The 22,188-nt window shown below is 66.3% G+C and overlaps 1 protein-coding gene across 1 annotated transcript; it reads left to right on the plus strand.

Moving 5' to 3' along the window:
• Positions 1 to 202: 202 nt before the first annotated feature.
• On the plus strand, positions 203 to 20,397 carry GNA11 (G protein subunit alpha 11). The gene is made up of 7 exons (XM_042977718.1): positions 203 to 377; positions 12,040 to 12,224; positions 15,348 to 15,502; positions 15,879 to 16,007; positions 18,686 to 18,815; positions 18,892 to 19,045; positions 20,060 to 20,397. Exons 1-7 carry the CDS (start codon positions 242 to 244, stop codon positions 20,248 to 20,250), a joined length of 1,080 nt encoding a protein of 359 aa, XP_042833652.1. The 5' UTR covers positions 203 to 241; the 3' UTR covers positions 20,251 to 20,397.
• Positions 20,398 to 22,188: the final 1,791 nt, after the last annotated feature.

Genomic DNA, 22,188 nt, shown 5'->3' on the forward strand with positions numbered 1-22,188 from the left:
GCGGCGGCGGCGGCGCGGGCGCGGGCGCGGGGCAGCTGGGCGGGAGTGCGCGGCCGAGCGGGGACCGGCGCTCGTAGGCGGCCGAGGCGGACCGGCCGGCCCCGGGGGCCGAACGCCTAGGGCCAGGCGGGCGCGGCCGGGGCGGCTCCGGGCCAGGGCCAGGGCCGGGCCGGGGGGCTGCGGCGGCGGCGGCGGCGGCGGCGGCGGCGGGGGCGGCCGGCGGGCGGCCGGGGCCGGGACGATGACTCTGGAGTCCATGATGGCGTGTTGCCTGAGCGATGAGGTGAAGGAGTCCAAGCGGATCAACGCCGAGATCGAGAAGCAGCTGCGGCGGGACAAGCGCGACGCCCGGCGCGAGCTCAAGCTGCTGCTGCTCGGTGAGTGGGGCCGGGCCTGCCGGGGTCCCGCTGGCCAGCGGGCGTCCGCGCCGGCCGGGTGGGGCCGCCCCCGCCGTGCTGCCCGCGGCCCGTGCCGTCCGCGGCGGGCCCCCGTCCCTGCCCGTACTGTCCGCAGCACGGCCCAGCCTCCTCCGGGGCCGGCCTTGCCGGTGCTGTCCACGGCAAGTCCCAGCCGCTGCGTGGTCAGCCTTGCCCGTGCTGTCCAGATCAGGCCCCAGCCTCCTCCAGGGCCGTCCCTGCCCGGTGCTGTGCACGGCAAGTCCCAGCCCCTGTGGGGTCAGCCGTGCCTGTGCTGTCCGCGTCGGGCCTCGGGAATCCTCCCCTACTTCTGCCGTCCACATCAGATGTCCAGGGCCTTGTGGGGTCAGCCCCTGCCTCTACTGCCTGGGAAGGGACCCAGAACCCTCGAGGGTCAGCCCTGTGCCACTTCTCACCGCAGGAGCCCCTTGCCGGCACAGGGCTGGCCGTCTGTCCCTGCTTTACCGAGTCTACCCGGCCGCTGCCCCAGCGTCTGCTCAGCAGCGGACCTCTGGGCTGTCATCCGCTAGCTGTGCCCCTCACCTCCCGGGATCTTGTCTCGGTTCTTCCCAGCAGGTGGAGCCCTGTTCCTGTGTGCGGGGGGTCTGTCCCCCGTCTAGCACCCCAATCCCGCTGCGGGGAGAACCTCTTTGAACGGTTTTACATCCCTTCCGGGAGAAGACAGCCTTCCGTTCCCTCGGGGTTTCTGTTTCGGGCCGAGGCCAGGGTGCGGGCACTGCAGGAACTATCCCAGATTCTTAGAAGCGGCCAGCTCACCACCCTTCCGCAAACCCCTTCCTTCTGTCTTGGTGAGAGCGGGCTCTCCCAGGTCGGCCTCCTCCTGCAGAAGATTCCTGTCCCAGTCGCCAGGGTCCCAGTCTCCATCGCCCCAAGGCACACCTGTTGTAGGGACGAGTGGGCCCGGCTGTTGGCAAAGTGCTGTCACCCTAGCGAGGGCTGTCGCAGGGCACCACCGCCAAAGGCAGGAAGGTCGTTTACAAAACAGAAACCCTGGCCCTGCCCTGCTCTCCCGAGCCCCGCGCCCTGCACCATGGGGAGGGCTGGAAATGCTCACTCGCCCTCAGGGGTAGCCTGGACGGGCCCAGAGTGGGAGCGGGCGGCTGGCCCAGGCGGGTGCGCCCAGAGAGGGGCGGAGGGTTTAGAGGAGCCGAGCCTGCAGGTGAATGAGTGGTGGGTGGCCCTTTGGGAGGTGGCAGGTCTTGAGGGGGATGCATTGCGTTTCCTGCTTGTGGTAACCCACGTGGGCCCCCCATTTGATGAAGTACCTCTCCTTTTGTTGTTTTTCCAAACATACGTCCCGGTTTACTCGAAGACTGCCAAATAGGCCATCCTTGCAGAAAAGATAGGCAGAGAGTAATCTTCAAGTTTGGGGGAGACTTGCAGTGGGGCCGAGGGGTCTTTAGGGGGACAGCATGGCTCTGGCTGGCTTTTGCAGTGTGACACAGACTTTATCATGGGAGGGGGGCTTCGGAAGTTATCGGCCTCGTAACGGTACCACCAGTTGGCCTTTGCCTGGGGGCTGTGTGAGCCTCCAGGTTTTCCTGCCACCCGTCCTGAGCACGCAGGCTTTGGGCCGAGTGGGGTTCGAGGGGGCAGGTCAGCAGCTCACGCTTCTGCAGCCTTGGTGTGCGTGTCCAGTGTCCCTGGATTGGGGGATCCAGCGGGGCCACCTGCTGAAAGTGCTGGTGCCTGCCTGTGGGCGGGGGTGGTGCCTGTTTACAGCCCCACACCTCTGCCGCCCCGTGACCCTAGAGAGGCACCCAGCCGCCCCCTGCCAGCCTGCACTGTGGGGGGTCATGCACCTGTCCCCGAGGCCGTGACGTGCTAGGCATGGGGGGCAGATAGGAAAGCGAAGGGGTGGGCTTGCAGGTCCGAAGTGAAGGTCTGAGGCATAGAGCACAGCAGCAAATGCCTGGGGTGCCCTGGAGGCAGGGTCGCCCCCGTTGGGACCCCCCCCCCCCCCGCGCCCCAGGCCATTCTCCGTGCCAGCACACGGGGCCCAGTGCGGGCTGTGGAGCTGGGGTGTAGGCTCGTCAGGTGTTTGGGGAGGGCTTTCGAAGCGAGTACACCATTTGTCCACCAGAAAGCCGCATACACACGTGCGTGTTTGGTAGGCCATGTGTGTGTGAACGTGTGCGACACGCGCATTCAGCTCTCTGGGTGCTGCTGGTCAGGCCGTGCTCTGGTTACCGTTTTGTCCGCTCCGGAGCGGGAGTAGAGGGCGCGGCTGTGCGGGGCCAGCTCCCGGGATCTGGGTCCTGAGAACTCAGAATTGTGCGCGGGAGGACCCCGTGGCCTGCGGGCTGAAACCCCGTTAGGAGCTCTAGGGACAGGGGTCCCGGGCAGGCCTGGCTGGCTTCTGCCTCCCGTGACCTCTTCTGGCCAGGTCCTTTGCTGTTGTGTTTCTGTCACTTGGGGGTGCCCCTCGTCTGTTCCTTAGGGCGGGCGTATTTGAAAATCGAGATCTTCACGGGAACCCCGGTCACTGGAGGTGGCAGCGAACGGCCCGGCTGAGCCTCCGCGGCTCTGGGACTTCTAAATAAAGCAGGGCGGTCAGTTCCACAGGCTTCCTGTCGGCTGCGCCGGCCCCCAAAGGGCAGTGGAAAGGCCCGGAATCTGGCATGGGGTGTGGTGGCCCTGGTGGGAAGGGCGCGCCTCCCGGGGCTTCGAGGCGCCGTGTGGAGCGTGGCCACCGGCTCCTGGCGGGGCGGTCATGCTGCACGCCCTGCGACCCCGGAGAGCGGGAGGCACCTCGGGGAGCCCCTGGGCTGCGGCGGGCCCGCGACCCACCCCAGGATGTGCCTGACGCCCCTTGAATTCAGATTTCGTCTCTCCTGCCCAGAGGGTGTGCTTTCTTGGGGCACAGTCCGTGTTAGTGCTGCGGGAGCCCAGCGCTGCCCTCAGAGCTCCCCCTCCCTCAGTTTCCCTGCACGTGCGGGAGGACGCCAGCGCCTGGACGCGGCCCTCTCTCCTTCCCGCGGGGCTGCCAGGTGTGCCCCGGGCGCGGAGCTCCCGTCGCGCAGATGCACTGACGGAAGATCGAGGCCTTTCCAGGCTCTGCTCCTTCCCCGCGTGCGCCGTGCCCGGCCGGGCTGCGGTGGGACACGAGGAAGTGTTCTTCTCAGATATTTAACCACAAGAGGTTTCACTTTCATGTTTTTGTGGTGCAGCCCTCCCCGGTGCAGCCCCAGGAGCGGGCCACGGGCATCGCCGCTCGTGGTGCCCGGCGTTTGGCGCTTACAGAACCCCGGGGAGGGGGAGGGGAGGTGTGTTTGTCCCCCTCGGTCCCAGATGGTGCCCGGTACAAAGTTCAGCCGGGGCGGGCGGGTCTGGTCTGGGGCTCCGGGCCACGCCGGGTGGACTGAGTGGGTGGACTGAGCCGGACCCACTGCCCTCGGGAGGAGGGGCCCCATCTGCGGGTACGGCTGTCCCGGCGGGCAGGCCGGCCCGGGAGCCGAGGACAGCCAGCCTCTGGGGTCCGTGGGCTCAGGCTGCTCACAGAACCGCCATCCCAGCCCCTCAGGTGTGCAGCCGCTCACAGGTGTTCGTAGCTCCTGCGCCCACGGTCCCGGTGCCTGTCTTCTGGGGCAGCCACCGTATCTGTCCCCTGTGGGGCGTCCGGCCCGTGTCTGGGTTCCATCTCACGGCCACTCAGTCGCCGTGCGGTATCGTCCTTGCTCCCGCTGCTGCTCCCCACCTTCGGGGCTCCGCCACCCCGGCCCCCGGTGCAGGGCCTGCAGTCTCAGGAATGGTGGCCGGTGACTTCCATTTGCTAAGGGAACTCACATCCCCCAGGGAAGTGGGACGGGAGTGACTTGGTGCTGCCACCACAGCCCTGGGGGACCCGAGCCTCCCTGCTCGGGTGGGCCCGATGCCGTCTCACCTGTGGCCCTCTGCTCTGATGTGAACAGGTGGGGACCCCAGCGGACAGCTCACGGTTACCCTCCTCGGGGGCTCCTGCTGGTGGGTGTGGGGGGCTTGCTTTGAGGGCGCCCTGTGCAGCCGGCTCGGAGCAGTGGGGGGGCGCTGGCTCTGGGGCGGGACCACGGCTCCCGCCCTCGGTTTCCTCCTCCGTCTGATGGGAATGACTGTCCCGGGATTAAGTGTGACGGTGCCACTGAGGCCCCTGGCACACAGCAGGTGCTCGGCAGGCAGAGGGAGCCCTTTGATCCTGTCGCTGCCCGTCCTCCTGGGCACTTTGCACCACGTCCCCTATGAAAGCAGCTGCGACGTCCCTGGGAGGCACCTGTCCCCACCCCTCAGCACCCGGCCGGCAGGTGTGGGGTGGGGTTTCTTTTCTGTCTGACTCCCGGTCTCAGCGTTGTCTTCTGGAAATCGGAAGTGAGGGTGACGGGGAGGGACAGACGGGGGCCGCTGTCTCTGTCATTTCTGTTCGACCACACCGTCCACCTGGCTGGCAGTTCCCTCTGCCACTGAGCAGGGCCCCCCTGTCCTGCAGCACGGGGACTCACAGTCTCACTGCCTTTCCTCCTTACCTTTCCTGAGCCCTGGCAGCTGGATGGCGCTCTGTGCCCCGGGCACTCGCAGACTCCTCTGAAGGGGCAGCTCCGGCCGGTCCCCTGGGAACTGGCCTCGTGTTGGCCCCGGGGCATCGTGTTGAGAGGGACAGGAGGTGTCAGGTTAGAACACTCACAGAGTCCCTTGGGGCAGGAGCGTAAACGGGAGGCTCTCGCCACCTCTGCCCAGCTGGCCTGTCCTCCGAGCCTCCGTGGAGGTGTCGGTGAGCTGTGCGGGCCCCGTCCCTCTTCCCCAGCTGGGCTGGATGGGGGGCTGGGCAGGACTGGGGGCTCACAGGGTCCTGACTACCTCGGTGCCCCAGGAAGGGCTACAGTAGGACTTGGCACATGGGGGCAAAAGTGGGGGCGCAGTGACACGTGTGGGGTGAAGGACGCCCACCAAAATCAGCAGGGACAGCTGTCCCACCGTCGGGCTGGGAGGAACAACCGACGTCACGGCCCGGCGTCTGCGCCCCGCGGCCCCAGCCCCGGGGTGTCCTCCCTCCTCTCCCTCGTCATCGAGGTGCACACTGGTGTCTTCTCGCTCTCTGGGCCCCACACCCGAGCGACGAGCGCTCCGCCCCAACGCCGAGGCCAGATGGCCCCAGTCTGGAGGTCCGACGGTCCCTGACTGTGTGACCCTCCAGAGTGTATCAGAGCCTCCCCAGAGGGGATGTGGGGACAGTGGTGTCACTGAAGGAATGAGCGGGCTTGACCTGCCATCCTCAGCTGCTCAAGGACTTTACAGTGTCTCTGTCCTCCTGGGTAAGGTCAGCGTCCCGTCTCTGATATCAGACTTGCTGGCACAGCTTGAGGTCCCAGGGGTATCCGGGAGTCCCAGGTCGCAGGGGTGCTCTCGCGTGGTCTCCCCGCAGTCCCAGGAGCTCCCGGCTTCACTGCCCACAAGCCGGAACCGTAGCGGCCTGCCCCTGGGGTCCAGGGTTCAGCGGTCCCATCCTTCCTGCCTGTTAGGCCTTGGCCCCGACGGCATTGGGTCCCTTTCCCGCCCGTCTGGGGCTAGGGCTCACACTTCCTTCCTCCCTGCCCCCCGCCCCCTGCCCATCCCCCAGAGCTCGGTCCCTAGTGAGGGCGGACAGCGGCATCTCCTCCGACTCTGGCTTCCACTCTCTTCCCTCTTCTTTCAGCTTGTCTCAGCTGGGCGTGGGTCAGATGCGGCCCTCCTGCCAGGGATGCGTCAGAGCACACCCGGGGGGTGTCCACGGGCTCCCGGTCCTGCTGCGTCCCATCTGATCCTGTGGGGCAGGCGCCAGGCTGGGCTGCCCCCCAGGGGCTTCCTGTCCCTGAGTTAACCACCAGTCGAGTCCCCCCGCCCGGCACCGGGATGGGGAGGACCCGCGGGGGATGCTTGGCGGAGCCAGCACGTTGGATGGGGGCCAAGTTCGTTCTGTTCATTCACAAAAAGCTTGTGCAGCATCTTCCGTGAGCTGGCCTGGGGGGCGGGGGCTGGGGGCTGGGGGCAGGCGGCTTTGGGCAGACCCCCCCCTCCTCCCCCCACCATCCCCCCCCCCCCCCGCCACATGAATAACTGGGGTGGTATCGTCTGCAGCGAGAAGGGGTGGAGCGTCAGGGGGCCGAGGGCACTTCTAGGAAGACCTGAGATTGCGTTTCTGCGAAGGAGGCTCCAGTCGCGCTGGGGGTGGCTTATGTCCCCTGGTGGCACAAGTGCCCACAGACGTCTCCTTGAAATGATGAGCAGCAGGCAGGCCAGGGGCCCATGGTCGTGGACTTGGGGTCTGCCCCCAGCCAGGACCTGCGCCAGCACGGTTCCTTCCAGGGAGGTGGTGTGATTTCATCACCCGCCCCAGGGCACCCCACCGCAGGGACCCCCGCCACCCATCTCACCCTGCGTCCGCGGGGGTTCCCACTAGGCTCTGAGTGCGCTCCGCAGCACGGCTGGGCCGCTGTAACCACCTGCCTCGACGTGGGGGCCGTGGGGGGCCGTGGGGGGCCTCCGGGCCGATGCCGCTTCTCGGTGGCTGTAGGAAAGTTCCAGGAAGTCACACATGGGTGCTGGAGTGAAGACACCGGTCTTTGCCGGAGCGAGCGACTTTGGAGCTCCTGGGTCCAGGGCAGCTGTGCCTGCGTGGTTGGGGGCGAGGAGGGGCGCGGTAGGCGAGTCTGCTTCGGGGAGTGGGGCCCGGTCTTGGGTGTGTCACACGCTTGGGCACGAGGTGGGGCCTTCCCTCCCTGGTGGGCAGCCAGAAGGTTTTGAGCCAGGAGGGCACGTGCAACCAGATGTCTTTCAGGGGGAGTGTGAGCGTGGGCCAGCCAGGTTGCACCGGAGGCTGGAGACTGAGCGGGGCGGTGGGTCGGGCAGGAGAGAGCCCCGTGGGAGGTGAGGGGGGCAGGGCTGAGTGGAACCCGGGGCGTCGACCACGGCGCGGGGCTGGGTGAGCGGCTGGTTCCAGATGGGCTCAGCCGTGAGGTCCAGGCAGGCCTGGCCTCCGAGACGCTTGTGGGCAGGTGCACATCGGGTCAGGTGTGTGGCAGTTCCTGGGGCCAGGGATTCTGTCACAGGCCCCAGTCCCAGCTTCCAGGCGCTACGTGACGACAGATATGGCAGTGGCTCAGTTGGCCCCAGAAACAGGGCATCTGGAAAACGAACCTGGGTTGCTTTGGCCAGCTCAGTCTTGCACGGAGCCGGGTCCCCTGCGTCCAGCCCTCCCTCCCCTCCCTCCCGGACGCTGCGGTGGCCCAGCGCCTCCTGGGCAGTGGGCCTGGCCCGTGCCAGGGCAGAGGGCCCTGCTGGCTCCCGCCTGCTGTGCTGCGGCACTGGGCCTTCCTGGGGACCTTCCTGCTCCGTTGACGTAGGCCCAGAGTATACGCCACACGCGATACGTGGCATTTTTCTCTGAGGTCCTCACCTGCCCACACCTGCCTTTCTCTCCATACCCTCCTTTCTCCGTGGCTGCCGTGGGCAGGGTCACTGATTATCCCGTTTCCCAGGCAGATGGGGACTGTCGGCCATGCCGATCCCTTTTGCGTCCTTCTTCCCCTCGGCTTTATTGACACATGAGCGATGTCGATGCTGAGCAGGTTTAAGGTATGTAACTTGATGATTCGATGCGCTCACGTACCACAAAATGATTGCTGCGATCAGGTCAGTTAGCGCGTTATCTCACATTAGGTTAGTTGGCACATCGTCTCACGTTGTCTTTGCGCACTTCGCTTCTTCTGGAGTTTGACCACAGCCTCGGTCTTTGCTGTGGCCACGCTGCCGTGTGGGGGGCGTTTGCAGACTAGACAGCAGGGCCACGCAGCTTGTCCGGTGCCCCCGACCTCTCCGGGAGCTGATTGTATGTTTCCGGCCTCCTTGACATCCTGCTTATATCTCGGTTTTGCGGAGCGTGTCCCTGTCACCCCCCGTCCTCCCTCAGCCCGGCTTCGTGCCGGATGCGAGGCTGCTCTGGCTCGGCATCGAGGGCCCCTTCGCGGGCACACCTGCCTCGCCTCCTGTCCCCTCCGGGGCTCACAGCAGTATGTTGTGCTGATTGACACAGCCGTGGGCGTGGGTGCGGGTGGGTGGGTGCGGGTGTGCGCACTCGTGTGCCCTCGAGTACATGTGCGGGCGTGCACACGTGTGTGTGGACGTGTGTGCACGGCCCCCGGAGCCTCCACGGGGGGCTGCTTCCCTCTTTTGCCTTCATTTTTATTTTTGTTCTGTAATTTTAATTACAAAATTTTTTGATTTTTTTTTTTTTTTTTTTTACAAATTTTGTTTTTAATTTATTTTTTTTTCAAGTTTACTTATTTTGAGAGAGCGCCCAAGCAGTGTAGGGGCAGAGAGAGCGTTAGAGAATCGTAAGCGGATTCCGTGTTGTCAATGCAGAGCCTGATGTGGGGCTTGAACTCCCGGCCATGAGATCATGACCTGAGCCGAAATCAAGAGTCAGACGCTTAACCAATTGAGCCACCCAGGCGTCCCCCAATTTTTTAATGTTTTAAATAAGCTTATTTATATATCTTGAGAGCGAGAGAGCACGTGTGTGTGCAAGCGCCCGCATGGGTGGGGGAGGGGCAGAGAGGGAGAGGGGGAGAGAGAGAATCCCCAGCAGGCCCCCCACCGTCACCGTCGTGGAGCCCAGCTCGGGGCCTGAGCTCACGAACTGTGGGATTATGACCTGAACCGAAATGAAGGCTTGGAAGCTTAACCGACGGGGCCCCCAGGCGCCCCTTGCCTTCATTTTTAAGGAGCCGGTGTGAGGTCGGTCCTCGGCTACACACGGTGCGGTCTACAGGCCCCGCCCGTGGTCTCCCGCCCGCCTCTTGTGGGAGCCGTGGCCTTGGCCTCTCCCGTCCCGAGGTTCCCGCGTGTGCTGCCCTCGGCGTGCGACGTGCCGTGTCTGCACGTCGGGCTGACCTGCGGGGCTGCATCGGGGGCTGTGGCTGTAACGCGGGTACCTGGTGAGCTGTTTCCTGGGAGCGAGCCTCCTGAACAGACCAGAACAGACCAGCGGGGCAGTTTTCCTGTAGCAGAGTTTTTGTCAAAAGTAGGGCTTCTCAGGGCGGTCCTGCCCCCTGGAGGTCACTGGGCCATGTCTGGGGATCTGTGGTTGTCACACTGGGGGGCTCCTGCCATCGAGGGGGTGGGGCCGGGGAAGCTGCCCGACCCCCACGGCGACCCCCACAGTGCCCGGGTCGCCCCCCAGAGAGTGAGTCGGCCTGGGGTCAGCAGCGCCCGGGGGACAGGCGCTGGCCAGGAGGAAGGCACGGGAGAAACTGCGTTCCTAGCACGCACGCCCCTCCCCGCGGTGTGTGGTGAGGGGGAGCAGTGTGGGACCCTCGCCGAGGGGCGGGGGGCCGGTCAGGGCGAGCAGGTGGCCTCCCGTCCCTTTCACAGCAGAGGCGAGTTGTTTGAAGGGGGATGGATGGAGGAGGGCGGGTGGGTAACCACGTTACCTGATGACGGACCCAAGGGGACCCGAGGTCGTTTCACTGACTCCGCGGCGGATCCGAGGCAGTTGGTGAAAGAACCAGAGAGGCAGCCAAGGCCCCGCTTCGTGGTGTCTGGTTAGGGGCTCGGGTCTCCCCGAGTGCGGTCAGTCACTCAGATACTGGCTCAGGGCCTCCCGGCCGCAGGACAGTGTGGACACCCGGGGCCCGCTGGACCGGTCTCCTGCGGAAGCTCCTGGGCCGCGGAGGGTGCCGGCCGCAGACACCTGCAGAGAGAGCCCCCGACTCGGGCAGCGGCCACGGCTCTGCGTGCAGGGAGGGCTGTCCACCCCCAGGGCACGGGGCTCTGTGGAGCACGGATCGCCTCACGGGCCACGGCACGGGAGGTGCGTGGACCGACCCAGAGCGGTGAAAATAAGCCTGAGCAGCGGGTGGGGCGGGTCTGGGGCCTCGGTCTGCGAGTGGGTGCCCGTGGAGGGTCGTCAGGCCGCGGTTTCAGGCGTCGTGCTCTCAGAAGTTACAGGTCGTCTCTGCTGTGTGATCACGTCACTCCGGGACTCAGTCTCTGGGGGTCCGGGGTCTGGGTGGCCCTCGTTCGGGGTCCCTCATGGGGTTGCAGAGCACGTGTCGGCCGCGTCCGGCTGCGGTCCCCCCCGTGGCCTCTCTGCCCAGCGCCGCTCGAGCGTGCTCGGTGTGGCGCCCCCCCTTCCCCTCGGCCAGTGCGGACCTAGTCTCGGGAGGGACGCGCCGTCATCTGTCCTCTGTCGGCTGCAAGTGAGTCACGGAGTCCGGCCCGCGCTCGCTGCCGGGGCCTCGGTCTCCCCCTCGGGAAGGGGGCGTCGTGGAGGCCCGTGGGCATTAACGGCCTCTGCAGTGGCGGGCCCTGAGTGTGGGGTGCCCCCTCCACCTGGGGGTGCGAGGCCGACGCAGGAGGGGAGCCCGGGCTGCGTTGTGCTGCGGCGAGATCAGAACGTGCCGGTCCACGGGGCGCCTGGGTGGCGCAGTCGGTTAAGCGTCCGACTTCAGCCAGGTCACGATCTTGCGGTCCGTGAGTTCGAGCCCCGCGTCAGGCTCTGGGCTGATGGCTCGGATCCTGGAGCCTGTTTCCGATTCTGTGTCTCCCTCTCTCTCTGCCCCTCCCCCATTCATGCTCTGTCTCTCTCTGTCCCAAAAAAAAAAAAAAAAAAAAAAAAAGAACGTGCCGGTCCGGGGCTCTGCGGGGCCGGGATGAGGGTGCAGTGGCCACGTAGCCCCTTTCCAGCTGGCTCTCCGATCCTTTTGATCCTGGAGGCTGAGGCGGGGGCCAGCATGCTGCCCCGGAGCAGCCCGGTGAGCCCCGCGGCCGCTCGTGCTTACGGGGGAGAAGGGAGACCCCGCGGCTGATGTTGTGCGTGCCAGCTCAGCGGGCCGGAGAAGGGAGCGGACGCCGGGTTTGGCGTGGCTTCTGGGTGGGCGTGGGACACGGGGCTTGGTCTCCTGGTGCCGTGGTCGCTCGGGGCGAGCGTGGAGCGCTCAGCAGGCGGCGTGACGCTGGGTGGGTTTGTGAGTTCAGGGCTAAGGGGGAAGGAGCTTTCGGGGACCTTTGTGGGGACGTATTCGGTCCTTAGAGCGTCCAGGCTTCTGTGCGGATACCCGACTCTTGACCCAAAGGAAGGCCGGCTTCGGTGGGGCCCCTGGTCGGGGGCCCGCGGAGATGTCGCCACGTGACGCTTGGTGTCCACGGTGGGCGTGGGAAGGTCTGGGGGGCCGGCCGGCCGTGGGGCCCCTGGAGGAGGAGGAGCCTGTCACCTGAGAGTCCAGGGGCGGCGGCATGTGGCGGAGACGTGGCCCCGTGCCTCCCTGGGGCACCAGACCCAGCGTACCCAGCAAGCGCTCACGGAGGCCAGTCACCCCTGCCAGGTGGCTGGGCCGGACGCACCGCAGGCGCCAGCCCCCCAGCCTCAGTTTCCCATCGTGTGGCAGGGTCGTATGCTTGGGGACACGAGGGAGGTAAGACGGGGGACGCGCCTCCCAGACCGGCTGCGTGCCGGCCGCGCGTATCCCACGCCCGCCCCGAGCGCCGAGCTCTTGGGCCCTTGGGCCCTTGGGCTCTGACTCCCCCGGGGGCCCTCCTCTGCCGGGTGGGCCCCCGGCCTCGGCTGCGGCCTGTCCTCACGCGCCCTGCTCTGCAGGCACGGGCGAGAGCGGGAAGAGCACGTTCATCAAGCAGATGCGCATCATCCACGGGGCGGGCTACTCGGAGGAGGACAAGCGGGGCTTCACCAAGCTCGTGTATCAGAACATCTTCACCGCCATGCAGGCCATGATCCGCGCCATGGAGACCCTGAAGATCCTGTACAAGTACGAGCAGAACAAGGTGAGGCTCTCGGGCGGGAGCGGGCGGGCTGGACGCGGCGTGGGGCCCGGACCCCGTCCCCCCCCCCCCCCCGTCCCCGGTCCCGGCCAGGGCCTGCCTGCTCGCAGCGCCTGTGCGGGCCCGTCCTGGCCGGGCCTTAGCGCTCCCGTCCTACGGCAGGGAAGCCGGCCGGGGGACGGGCCCCTCAGCACCCTGTGTGATGCTCTGGGTGATCCCAAGGGAGGGGGCATTTCCCTTCCTTGTTTTTAAAGTTTATTTATTTTATTTTATTTAAAAAAAAATTTTTTTTAACGTTTATTTATTTTTGAGACAGAGAGAGACAGAGCATGAATGGGGGAGGGTCAGAGAGAGAGGGAGACACAGAATCCGAAACAGGCTCCAGGCTCTGAGCTGTCAGCCCAGAGCCTGACGTGGGGCTCGAACTCACGGACCCCGAGATCGTGACCTGAGCTGAAGTCAGACGCTTAACCGACTGAGCCACCCAGGCGCCCCAAGTTTATTTATTTTAAAAGGGAGAGCGAGTGAGGGAGTGCACCTGTGAGCGGGGGGACGGGCAGAGAGGGAGGGAGAGAATCTCAAGCAGGCTCCACGCTGTCAGCACAGAGCCCGACATGGGGTTCTGTCCCACAAACCGTGAGATCGTGACCTGAGCCGAAATCAAGAGTTGGACGCCTAACCGACAGCCACCCAGGCGCCCCTCCTTCCTTCTTCTTTTCTTTCTTTCTTTTTTTTTTTAATGTTTATTTATTTTGAGAGAGAGAGAGAGAGAGAGAGAGCGAGCGAGCGAGCGTGATCGGGGGAGGGGCAGAGAGGGAGGGAGACACAGAACCCGAAGCAGGCTCCAGGCTCCGAGCCATCAGCAACGAGCCCGAGGCGGGGCTTGAACTCATGAACCTGGAGATCATGACCTGAGCCGGTCAGACGCTTAACTGAGGAGCCACCCAGGTGCCGCCCACCCACGTTCCTTTTTTTTTTCACTAACAGCAGTTGGGACAGAATTCAGTCACCGTGCAGGCCTCCACTTAAGTGTGCAGTGCCCACATCCATGGGGGAACATTCCCTCCCCCCAGAAAGAAGCCCTGTCCCCCTTAGCCGTGACCTCCCCTGCCCCTTCCTCCCCCAGGCCCCCACGAGCCCCCTTCCCGTCCGTGGATGAGCCCGTCCCGGACGTTCCACACACGCGGACTCACACCCCGCGTGGCCTCTCGTGGCCGGTTCCCTCCCTGAGCGTCGCGTGTTCGGGGGCCCGTCCGTGGGGCGGCGGGGGTGGGCGCCTCGCTCCTGCTCGCGGCCGAGGGACGTGCGCGTGCGCGGTGGACACGTTCATCTGCGGACGTGCCCGTGCGTGGAGGACACACTGTGTGAATCCACTCACCGCCTGATGGACCCTTGGGTCGTTTCCACGTTTTGGCCCTTGTGGATCCTGCTGTTGAGACGTTCACGTGCAGGTTTTCGTTGGCACACCTGTTCTCCGCTCTCGGGGGCCGGTTCTCCGGAGTGGAGACGGGGGGCGGTCCCAGGGCAGCTCGGGGTCTGCCCCTGGGCGGAGCTACGAGCCTCCTCTCGCCGCAGCGTCCCCGCCGGCCCCGCACCAGTGGGCTCGCGCTGCTGGCCTCCCTCGGCTTTGCTTTTGCACATCTGCTTTTGGAGTGTTTCGTTCAACCCCAGAAGTCTGCCCTGGGCTAACGTGAGGTGGTTTAAATTAATCCATTCGCTTCGAGGCTTAAGAAGGTCAATCAGCTAGATTGCTGATGTGTCTCCGATTGGCACCTTCCTCCCTTTACGCCTGGTTCACAGACGATCAGGGACCCCCAGCAGGGCCTGATGGTGGGCTTGTTGGGGGGTCCCTGCCGTCCTGGCTGTGAGCCGCGCGTACGGGGCCTGCTGGAATCTCTTGTCCTCTGGGTCTGGGTCAGTGTGACCTGCACAGCTGAGGCCCCCTCCTGCGTCCCGACCGTGCGTCCCGCGGGTCCCGTGTTTGGACCGTAGGTGTCCATCAGCGTCCAGAACAGGGGCCACCGGCTGTGGCCTGTTTGTGAACAGTTTTATTGGTACTCACCACGCGTACTCATTTACCTAGAGTCCCCGGTGGCTTTCGCCGCAGTGGCAGACACAGCTGGCCACAAAGGTGACAACACTCCTGTCTGGGCTTTTACAGAAGCAGATCACCGGTCCCCAATCTCCACGTGTGCACAGTCAGTGGGTTTTCGGGGGCGGTGCCTGCTTCTCCAGGCCCCTGACCGAGAGGCAGGTGAGGGCCGGAGGCCACGGCCGGGGGACCGGAGAGCATCATTTGGAGGGGGGACAAGTGGGGGCAGCCCTCGAGTCCAGGAGGAGCCTGCTGGCCTTCGGCGCCCTGGCTAGGGCTCCCTCGTTCCCCATTTTGAGTTCTGTCCGGGTGTGTCCTCCCTGGTCCCTCAGCTGGTGGCCGGTTGTGTGGGCCTGACCACCCTGAGGACAGGCACGTGGGGTGGGCTGGAGGAGGAATGGAGAGTCTCCTGAGCCACCTGCCTCGCTGTTGTGTGTGCGCACACGTGTGTATACGTGTGTGTGTGTGTGTGTGCACGCGCGCGTCTGGGGCATCCCTCGGGGACTGGTTCCCCAGGAGCGGCTCCCCTTGCCCTGCGGGTTCGGGGGCGCTGTGCAGGTTCCTGTCGTAGCTGTGAGTGAAGAAGCCACTGGCCGCGGTGATTAGCTCAGCTCCAGCCCCTCCCCCTTCGCTGGCAGGTTCCTCGGCCCAAGCCCCACCCCCAGCCTGCTGTGTGCCAGGCCGGGGGTGGGGGTGGGGGGTGCAGGCCAGACAGCGGCTCCCCGACTCGGTTCCTGTGCGGGCGGTGGTGTTCGTTCCGTCGTCCCGTTTGCCCTCGGTCCCTTTTACGGGATCTGCTTGTGCGTGTGTGCGGTCTCCTCCGGTCCCGCCTGCTGCCCCGCGGAGCAGGGCCCTGACCCAGCCGGGCACCCCCCGCAGGCACTGCCTTGTTCCCCGGGCACAGCCACTGCCGCCCACCCTTGCCCCCGCCTGACGCGTGCTCCCGCCTAACCGGGTGACGGCCCGCCCCGGTCGGGCGCCCCGTGTGGCCGGGCCCCCGGCGAGCCCACGGCTCTCCGTACCCACGCTCGCAGGCCAACGCGCTCCTGATCCGTGAGGTCGATGTGGAGAAGGTGACGACGTTCGAGCACCGGTATGTCCACGCCATCAAGACCCTGTGGGACGACCCTGGCATCCAGGAGTGCTACGACCGGAGACGCGAGTATCAGCTCTCGGACTCCGCCAAGTAGTGAGTAGGGCGCCCGCCCCGCGGGTCCCAGCCAGGGCCGCGACGGGGTTGTCGGGCGCCTGCTGCTCGTGACACGCGGGCCACGCTGGCGAGACGTGGTCACTGTAGGCAGCCTGGCTGTGCCCGAGCGTCTGCTGTGGCCACTTTTCTGTGAGCCTCTGCTACTGTGCTAGAACGAGAAGGTTCGTTTTGGAAAGTCCCCTGGGAGAGGGTCCCTCAGAGCCGGCTCGAGCCGTGCGGCTCCCCTGGCCACGGGACCCAGGGCGGGGCTGCTTCACCCCTGCTAGTGAGGGCTGCTGGGGGGACCGTGGTGGCCCGGCCGTCCCCCCACCCCTCACGCGCTGGCCCGAACAGCCTCGTCCCTGCCGTGTTACAGCTACCTGGCCGACGTGGACCGCATTGCCACCTCGGGCTACCTGCCCACCCAGCAGGACGTGCTGCGGGTCCGAGTGCCCACCACCGGCATCATCGAGTACCCTTTCGACCTGGAGAACATCATCTTCAGGTACCTGCGCCCTGGTTCCCTGGGGGTGGTGGCCCTGGGGCCGCCTGGGGCTCTGTGAGGGGCCCAAGCACCTGCTGTGGAGACAGTGCGATTCACTGGGTCCCGGCCTCTGCTCCCAGGGAGCGTCCTACCCCGATGGGAGAGAAGGCTCATACAGCGGCCACCGAGTTTCCACGTGAGCCGTGTCCCAGCAGTGGTGCGGGTGGTGGCGGAGCTGGCCAGAGGCGGCCTGGAGGGGAGGGTCTTCCGGGGGGCCCTCTGTGACGGGGCCGCAGACGAGGGAGGGTGATCTGGAGTTCCCGCCAGACCTGGATACGCTTCAGGGCAGTGCGGGCTTCCTGACGGCCCTGGGGACCCACGCAGAGCTGGGTGACAGGAGGGTCCTGGACTCTGGCTCTCGGGCCCACTGCGGCTCGTGGCACGTTGGCAGAAGGGGTGCGGCGGTTCTCCCTTGGGGCCAGAGTCGTGTGGCCAGAGTAGACCTGGTGCCTTGAGGTCCTTGAGGACCTGGGCCGGCCTCTCCGTGGGGTCCCAGCTGGTGGAGAGTCGCTAAGTGGCAGAGGGCAGGTGCGTGTCTGCTGGGCCACCGTAACAAAGGAGCACAGATGGGCGGTTTAAAACCACACGCGTTGTTTCTGTCCCGGCTCTGGAGGCAGAGCTGGTTGAGGCGAGGGCACGGCTAGTTCCTTCCCAGGCCGGAACGGTCTGTTCCGTGCGTCTCCCGGCTCCCGTCCCGGCCCGTCTCACGGCCGGGGGTCGCCGGCCATCCTTGGCACCCCCTGGCTTGTAGGCGCACCACCCCGTCTCTGCCTCTGTGGCCACGCGGCCTCTCCCCACGTGTCTGCGGCCAGCTGTCCCTCTTCCTGTAAAGACAGCGGTGAGCGGAGTAGGGCCGCCCTGTCTAGTGTGATCTCCTCCTAACCAGTGGCCTCTGCAGTGGCTCTGCTCCCACGGCGGGTCCCGTGCCCGGTTCTGGGTGCGCTGGTTTGGAGGACGTTCAGCCCAGCGCCCCCGGCACGGCGCCCTCTGCTCCTTGTGTGCAGGCTCACCCTGGGGAAGGAGCCGGTGCCTCCTGGGCGGGGGTCCCAGAGAGGCGGTCAGCCGTATCCCCTGTCCCCGGCCATGGCGCCCCGCTCTGGGGCCTCAAAGCGCCAGCTCTGTTGGCTGTGTTCCGAGGGGCCCTTTGGCCTTCACCCCTCCCTGCCGTCCGCACCCTCTCTTACCTGCCGGGCCTCTGTCGGAAGCCCTCTGGGGTCCCCGGAACCTTCAGAAGCTGTGGGCACCCGCCCTGTGTGTGTCCGACAGCCCGTTTTCCTGGTGACGGATTTCTGTTTTAATTAGATCCTCGGCGGGGTCGTGACCTCAGAGTTCAGACCCGAGGTCTCCAGAGCACAGGCTGCGGCTTGACGAGGGCTCCCCCGAGCTCCCATTTCGGGGACTCCTCGCGGCCTCACGCTGACCTCTGCGTGTCCTATGCCTGCTGTGTCCTCCCCCTCCCCTGCCCGAGCCTGAGCTGGGTGTGTCCCCTCTTCTTGGCACCACTTCCCTGGTGCCCCTCCCTGTCGCCCCCTCTCTGTGGGGTGCCCGAGCTCTGTCGTGGGCCCCCACCCTCTGCCACTGCTGTTCCCCAGCCAGCCCACCCTTCGTTAGCCGCGTCCCTCCCCTCCAGCCGTGCACTCGTGGAGACAGCCTCCGGGCCCTGGCGCTGAGGTTGGGTCTGGCCCCTCAGCGGGGTTGGGACGGCACCGAGTAATGGCCTGACGGCCCCGGCGTGTGAGGAGATGGGCCTGGTCCCAAACGGGGGCCTTGCGTGGAGACCTCGCTCCACACTGGGGAGGCCTCGCTTTCCAGTAAGGCCGTGGCCCCAGACGCCGTCAGCCCTGACGGCACTGCCCGGACTGGCCCTCACACAGGGCCCTCGGCCAGTCCCCACCCTCCTGTCACCACTGTCCCGTCCGTTCAGCGTCACCCTGGCACATCCACCATCCACCTGTGCTCTCTGGAGTCTCCCGGTGGGGGGGGGGGGGGGGGGGGCGCTCTGCCAGGAAGCCCTGCTCCCGTGGGCCAGGCGGGCGACAGCCCTGAGTGTCAGCCCCTCCCTGCAGCCGCGGCCAGAACCCCTGCCTTCGCGGGGACCCCTGCCTTCTCGGGGGCGGGGCCGGGGCCAGGCAACTCCCGGGTAGCCAGCGGCCAACCCCTGCAGGCAGGCCTGCGTGATGGGGTGTCCCTGGCGTTTCCTCCCCCTGCTGCTCCTTCTGCTGGTGAGCGTGTTGTTAGTACTGTTACTTTCCGCGTGTTGGTCCTGCTGGGCAGGAGACCTGCTGGCAGAGACAGTTGGCTCTCTGAGCCGCCCCCTTGTGATGCCGAGGCTCCTCTTGGGCGAGCGTTTATCTCCGTCCTCTTGTGGAGATGGAGACCCTTCCCCGTGTGTCACAGACATCTGTGCACCCTGCGCAGACGAGGGCATGGGTCTCCAGGGGTTGCCCCCGGGCTCCCCAGACCTGGGACTCCTTCGGGGGCAGGTGCCCGGACGCGGTGCCCCCGGCCAGGGCAGCGTGTCCCGCAGGGGCTCTGCCGGCCCCGACGGGTGCGGCGCCCCCCCCCCCCCCCCCCAGGCCTCGCAGATGTCTGTCTGCGGGCGTGGGTGCTGAGCCCCGCCGGGCTCCTGTCCCCCGCAGGATGGTGGACGTGGGGGGGCAGCGGTCGGAGCGGAGGAAGTGGATCCACTGCTTTGAGAACGTGACGTCCATCATGTTCCTCGTGGCCCTGAGTGAGTACGACCAAGTGCTGGTGGAGTCGGACAACGAGGTGAGGCACCTTCCTCCGCTTCCCCCCCTCCCTGCGGCCGGGGGCCCCGCCCACGCTCACGCCCTCCTTCCGGCAGAACCGCATGGAGGAGAGCAAAGCCCTGTTCCGGACCATCATCACCTACCCCTGGTTCCAGAACTCCTCGGTCATCCTGTTCCTCAACAAGAAGGACCTGCTGGAGGACAAGATCCTGCACTCCCACCTGGTGGACTACTTCCCGGAGTTCGACGGTGAGCCGGCCTCCTCCGCCCCTCTGCCGCCGGGGGGCGGGCGCCCGTCCCGCGCGCTCTCGCTCTCGGGGCCCCAGTGCCTGCCATGCGGGGACGCGGGTGAGGACGGGGTTTCACGCGGGCCCTGGCAGAGGCTGGTGGCTCAGTTAGCGCGAGCCCGGGAGCTTCCTGGAGCTCTGGTGGCTTCACGGGCCCCCTGCCTCGGTGCCCCTTCCCGAGCCTCTGTGTCCCCAGCGGGGGCGTCCTCTTGGGGAGGGCGTGCGCCGCGGCTGGTGCGCCGCGGCTGGTGCGCAGCGGCAGAGGGACCCGCCCGGACGGACGCGGTGCTCCCAGGCCGCCACCCAGGCCACCCAGCCGGCAGTCCGCCCCGCCTCCCACCCGCCTCCCACCCCTGCAGTGGGGGGGGGGGGGGGGGGGGCGAGGCACTGGCGGCGAAGGGGTGGCCCAGAGAGTGGCCAGGGTCCAGCAGAAGGCAAAAGTGAGCAGAGACGGCCCCCACCTTGCCCTTCGGCATCCCCGCAGCTGCCTCCCAGGACACAGGACAGGGAGAGGACACAGGCCGGGGCGGTCGGGGTCTGGCCACTCTCTCCCTATTGTCTTTGTCCGGCTGGTGGACTCTTGTCGCGTGGCTGTGGGCCGACAGCTGGGACGGGGCTGTGCAAGTGTGCACGCGTGTGCAGGGGCGCATGGGGCCGTGTGTGCGTGCGCGTGGCCACGTGCCCGTCCGTGTTGGGACGGGGGTGTGTCGGGGACGCGGTGGGAAGGAAGGTGGGTGCGGTTTGGAGGTGGTGGGGTGTCCGACGTAACAGCCGACCGGGAGGGGTGGGGGGGGTGGCGGTGACCTGCGTGGAGGCCGGTGGGCGCTGGTGGAGCTGCCGCCTCGGGAGACTGCAGCTCGGGGCCTGTGGCCTCCACGCGGGGCCCTCATAGGAGCAGGGAGGAGGCGGTGCCTCTGTATGTGCGCGTGCGCGTGCGCGGCGGGGGCGGGGCCTCACCCGCCTCCGCCTCCCCCAGGGCCGCAGCGGGACGCCCAGGCCGCCCGGGAGTTCATCCTGAAGATGTTCGTGGACCTGAACCCCGACAGCGACAAGATCATCTACTCCCATTTCACATGCGCCACCGACACGGAGAACATCCGCTTCGTGTTCGCGGCCGTCAAGGACACCATCCTGCAGCTCAACCTGAAGGAGTACAACCTCGTGTGACCTCGCCGCGGCCGCCCGAGGGAAGAGGGGGAGCCCCAGGCGGGCCCCTCCTTGGGGCGCCGTGCCCGGCCGGCTGTCCCGGCTCCGCCCGCAGACCGGTTGATTTCGTTTTCATATTTTTAACAAATGGTTTTTATTTCACAGTTATCAGGGGATGTACGTCTTTCTTTCTTACACCTCGTGCACCTTCTCACCTGTGTCAGCGGCAAGGCCGCCTTTTCTTGGCCTTGACTCGGGGCTCGCTTTTTTCTAAAAAAATAAAACAAGAAAAAAAGAAAAAAAAAGGAAACAGAAGAACGGATGGAGACAAGTGGAGACGAGCGGCCCCGGGCCGGCGGCCTCCCGGCGGTCACGCGGGGACAGAGCCAGCCGCCGGCCTCGGACTCCCCGGCTTGCCCTCCCCTCGTTTCTCGGTCGTTCCCCTCACAGGCGCGGCGGCGGCGGCGGAGGCCTGGGGACTGTGACTTCTCTCTCTTTCTCTTCCTAAGTTATTGACACCCTGGACTCCAAGAAGTGGGGGTGGGTGGCGCCCCCCGCTGCCCGCCCTGGGAAGTGCCTAACCTTTTTTTTTTTTTTTTTTTTTTGGTGAGGAAGGAAAACGCAGTGTGCCCACTCTTGGGTCAAGGAGACCGCCTGGCTCTCAGCCCTCCCCGCCCCCCGCAGACCTCGGGGGGCCCTCCCAGGGCCCTGCAGGCTGCCATCCGCACGCCCCCGAGGGTCACGTACCCTCCGGCCCTGGCCGAGGGCACCCCGCTGCATCCAGGAGGCCAGAAGGAGGCCCCCTCGGACTGGGAGTCACTTTTGATGTGTTCTGTTTTGAAAGCAGTTTGGAAACAGTGCGAGTGGGGTGGGGACTTTTTCAGAATCTTCTCAGGTCTGTCCCCTGGAGGCAGGAGCGGGGGAGTCGCCCCTGGCGGGGGTTCTCGGAGGCTTCCGGCAGCAAGCACTTGCCCCCACGTCTTGCGGGTCCGCCCCGAGCCCCACCCCGGGAAGCGAGCACGCAGCACACGCACTTTGCCCAGAGCCATCGAGGGCCCGCGGTGGCCAGGCCGCGTGGACGCCGGTAGCTGGCGCCTCGGCCCCCTGGTGGTTTCCAGGCCTGGCCACGGCCACGGCCACGCACTGAGCCAGAGCCGGGGCCGCCTTGCCTGAGCCCCCTTCTTCCGAGGGGCTCAGAGGGTGGGAACAAGCAGGGGGCTGTTTTGGGGGCGGGGGGGGGGGGGTGGGTGGGATGAGGTGGCTGTTTCATCTGATGTAGACTGGGCAAGCACTACAGTGTTTTTCTGTGGGTTGGTTGTTTTGATTTGCACAAAGTAACAGGGATGAACCGCCGGTGATGCCTTGGACCCGCCCAGGACATCTGGTCGCGGCGCGTTAGCGGTCTGTGTGGCTGCTGCTTATTGGGGCCGTCTTCAAACACGGTAGAAACAACTCAACCACCAGCCCGGACGCCGGTCCTGTGTGCCTGGCCCACTTCCTCTGTGCTCGGGAGGAGAAAGGACGAGTCTTGGGGCTCCCGCACAGAGTCCCTGGAGGGCGGGGTGGCTGCGTTCCTGGTGATCGGCCCTCTCTGGGGGCAGAATTGGCAGGGGGGGCAGGGCCCCCAATTTCTGTGCCAGTCGTCCCTCGGTGCCTCTACCGAAAGGGCCCTTGTGCCATGTGTGTATGCGAGGTGTGTGCTGTGGGCCGGCAGCGGGGAACGCAGGGTCCTGGCTGGGTGGGCACCTCCATGTCTTAGCGCCTCTCTGGGGCCTGGATCGCCAGGGAACAGGATTGGGCTCTCAGGGTGACGTGAGCCGCGGGCCTGAGGCACCCAAAGTATTCACTTTTCCCAGAGGGAGCAGTATGCCAAGCACCCCAAAGCCAGAGCCTGGTGCTCCCGGAACCCTGGGAGGGGGGCGGGTGCTGTGCGCCGCGGTGGGTGCGAGACCAGTTCTG

Source organism: Panthera tigris, chromosome A2 (assembly GCF_018350195.1).
Source record: "Panthera tigris isolate Pti1 chromosome A2, P.tigris_Pti1_mat1.1, whole genome shotgun sequence".
Classification (NCBI taxonomy): Eukaryota; Metazoa; Chordata; class Mammalia; order Carnivora; family Felidae; genus Panthera; species Panthera tigris.

Bases quoted from the DNA above. Each gene is read 5' to 3' on its own strand.
- GNA11 (XM_042977718.1), top strand. From the start codon at position 242: ATGACTCTGGAGTCCATGATGGCGTGTTGCCTGAGCGATGAGGTGAAG. The intron at 12,225-15,347 runs GTGAGGCTCTCG...CCACGCTCGCAG, and splicing joins ACAAGTACGAGCAGAACAAG to GCCAACGCGCTCCTGATCCG. The intron at 19,046-20,059 runs GTGAGCCGGCCT...CGCCTCCCCCAG, and splicing joins CTACTTCCCGGAGTTCGACG to GGCCGCAGCGGGACGCCCAG.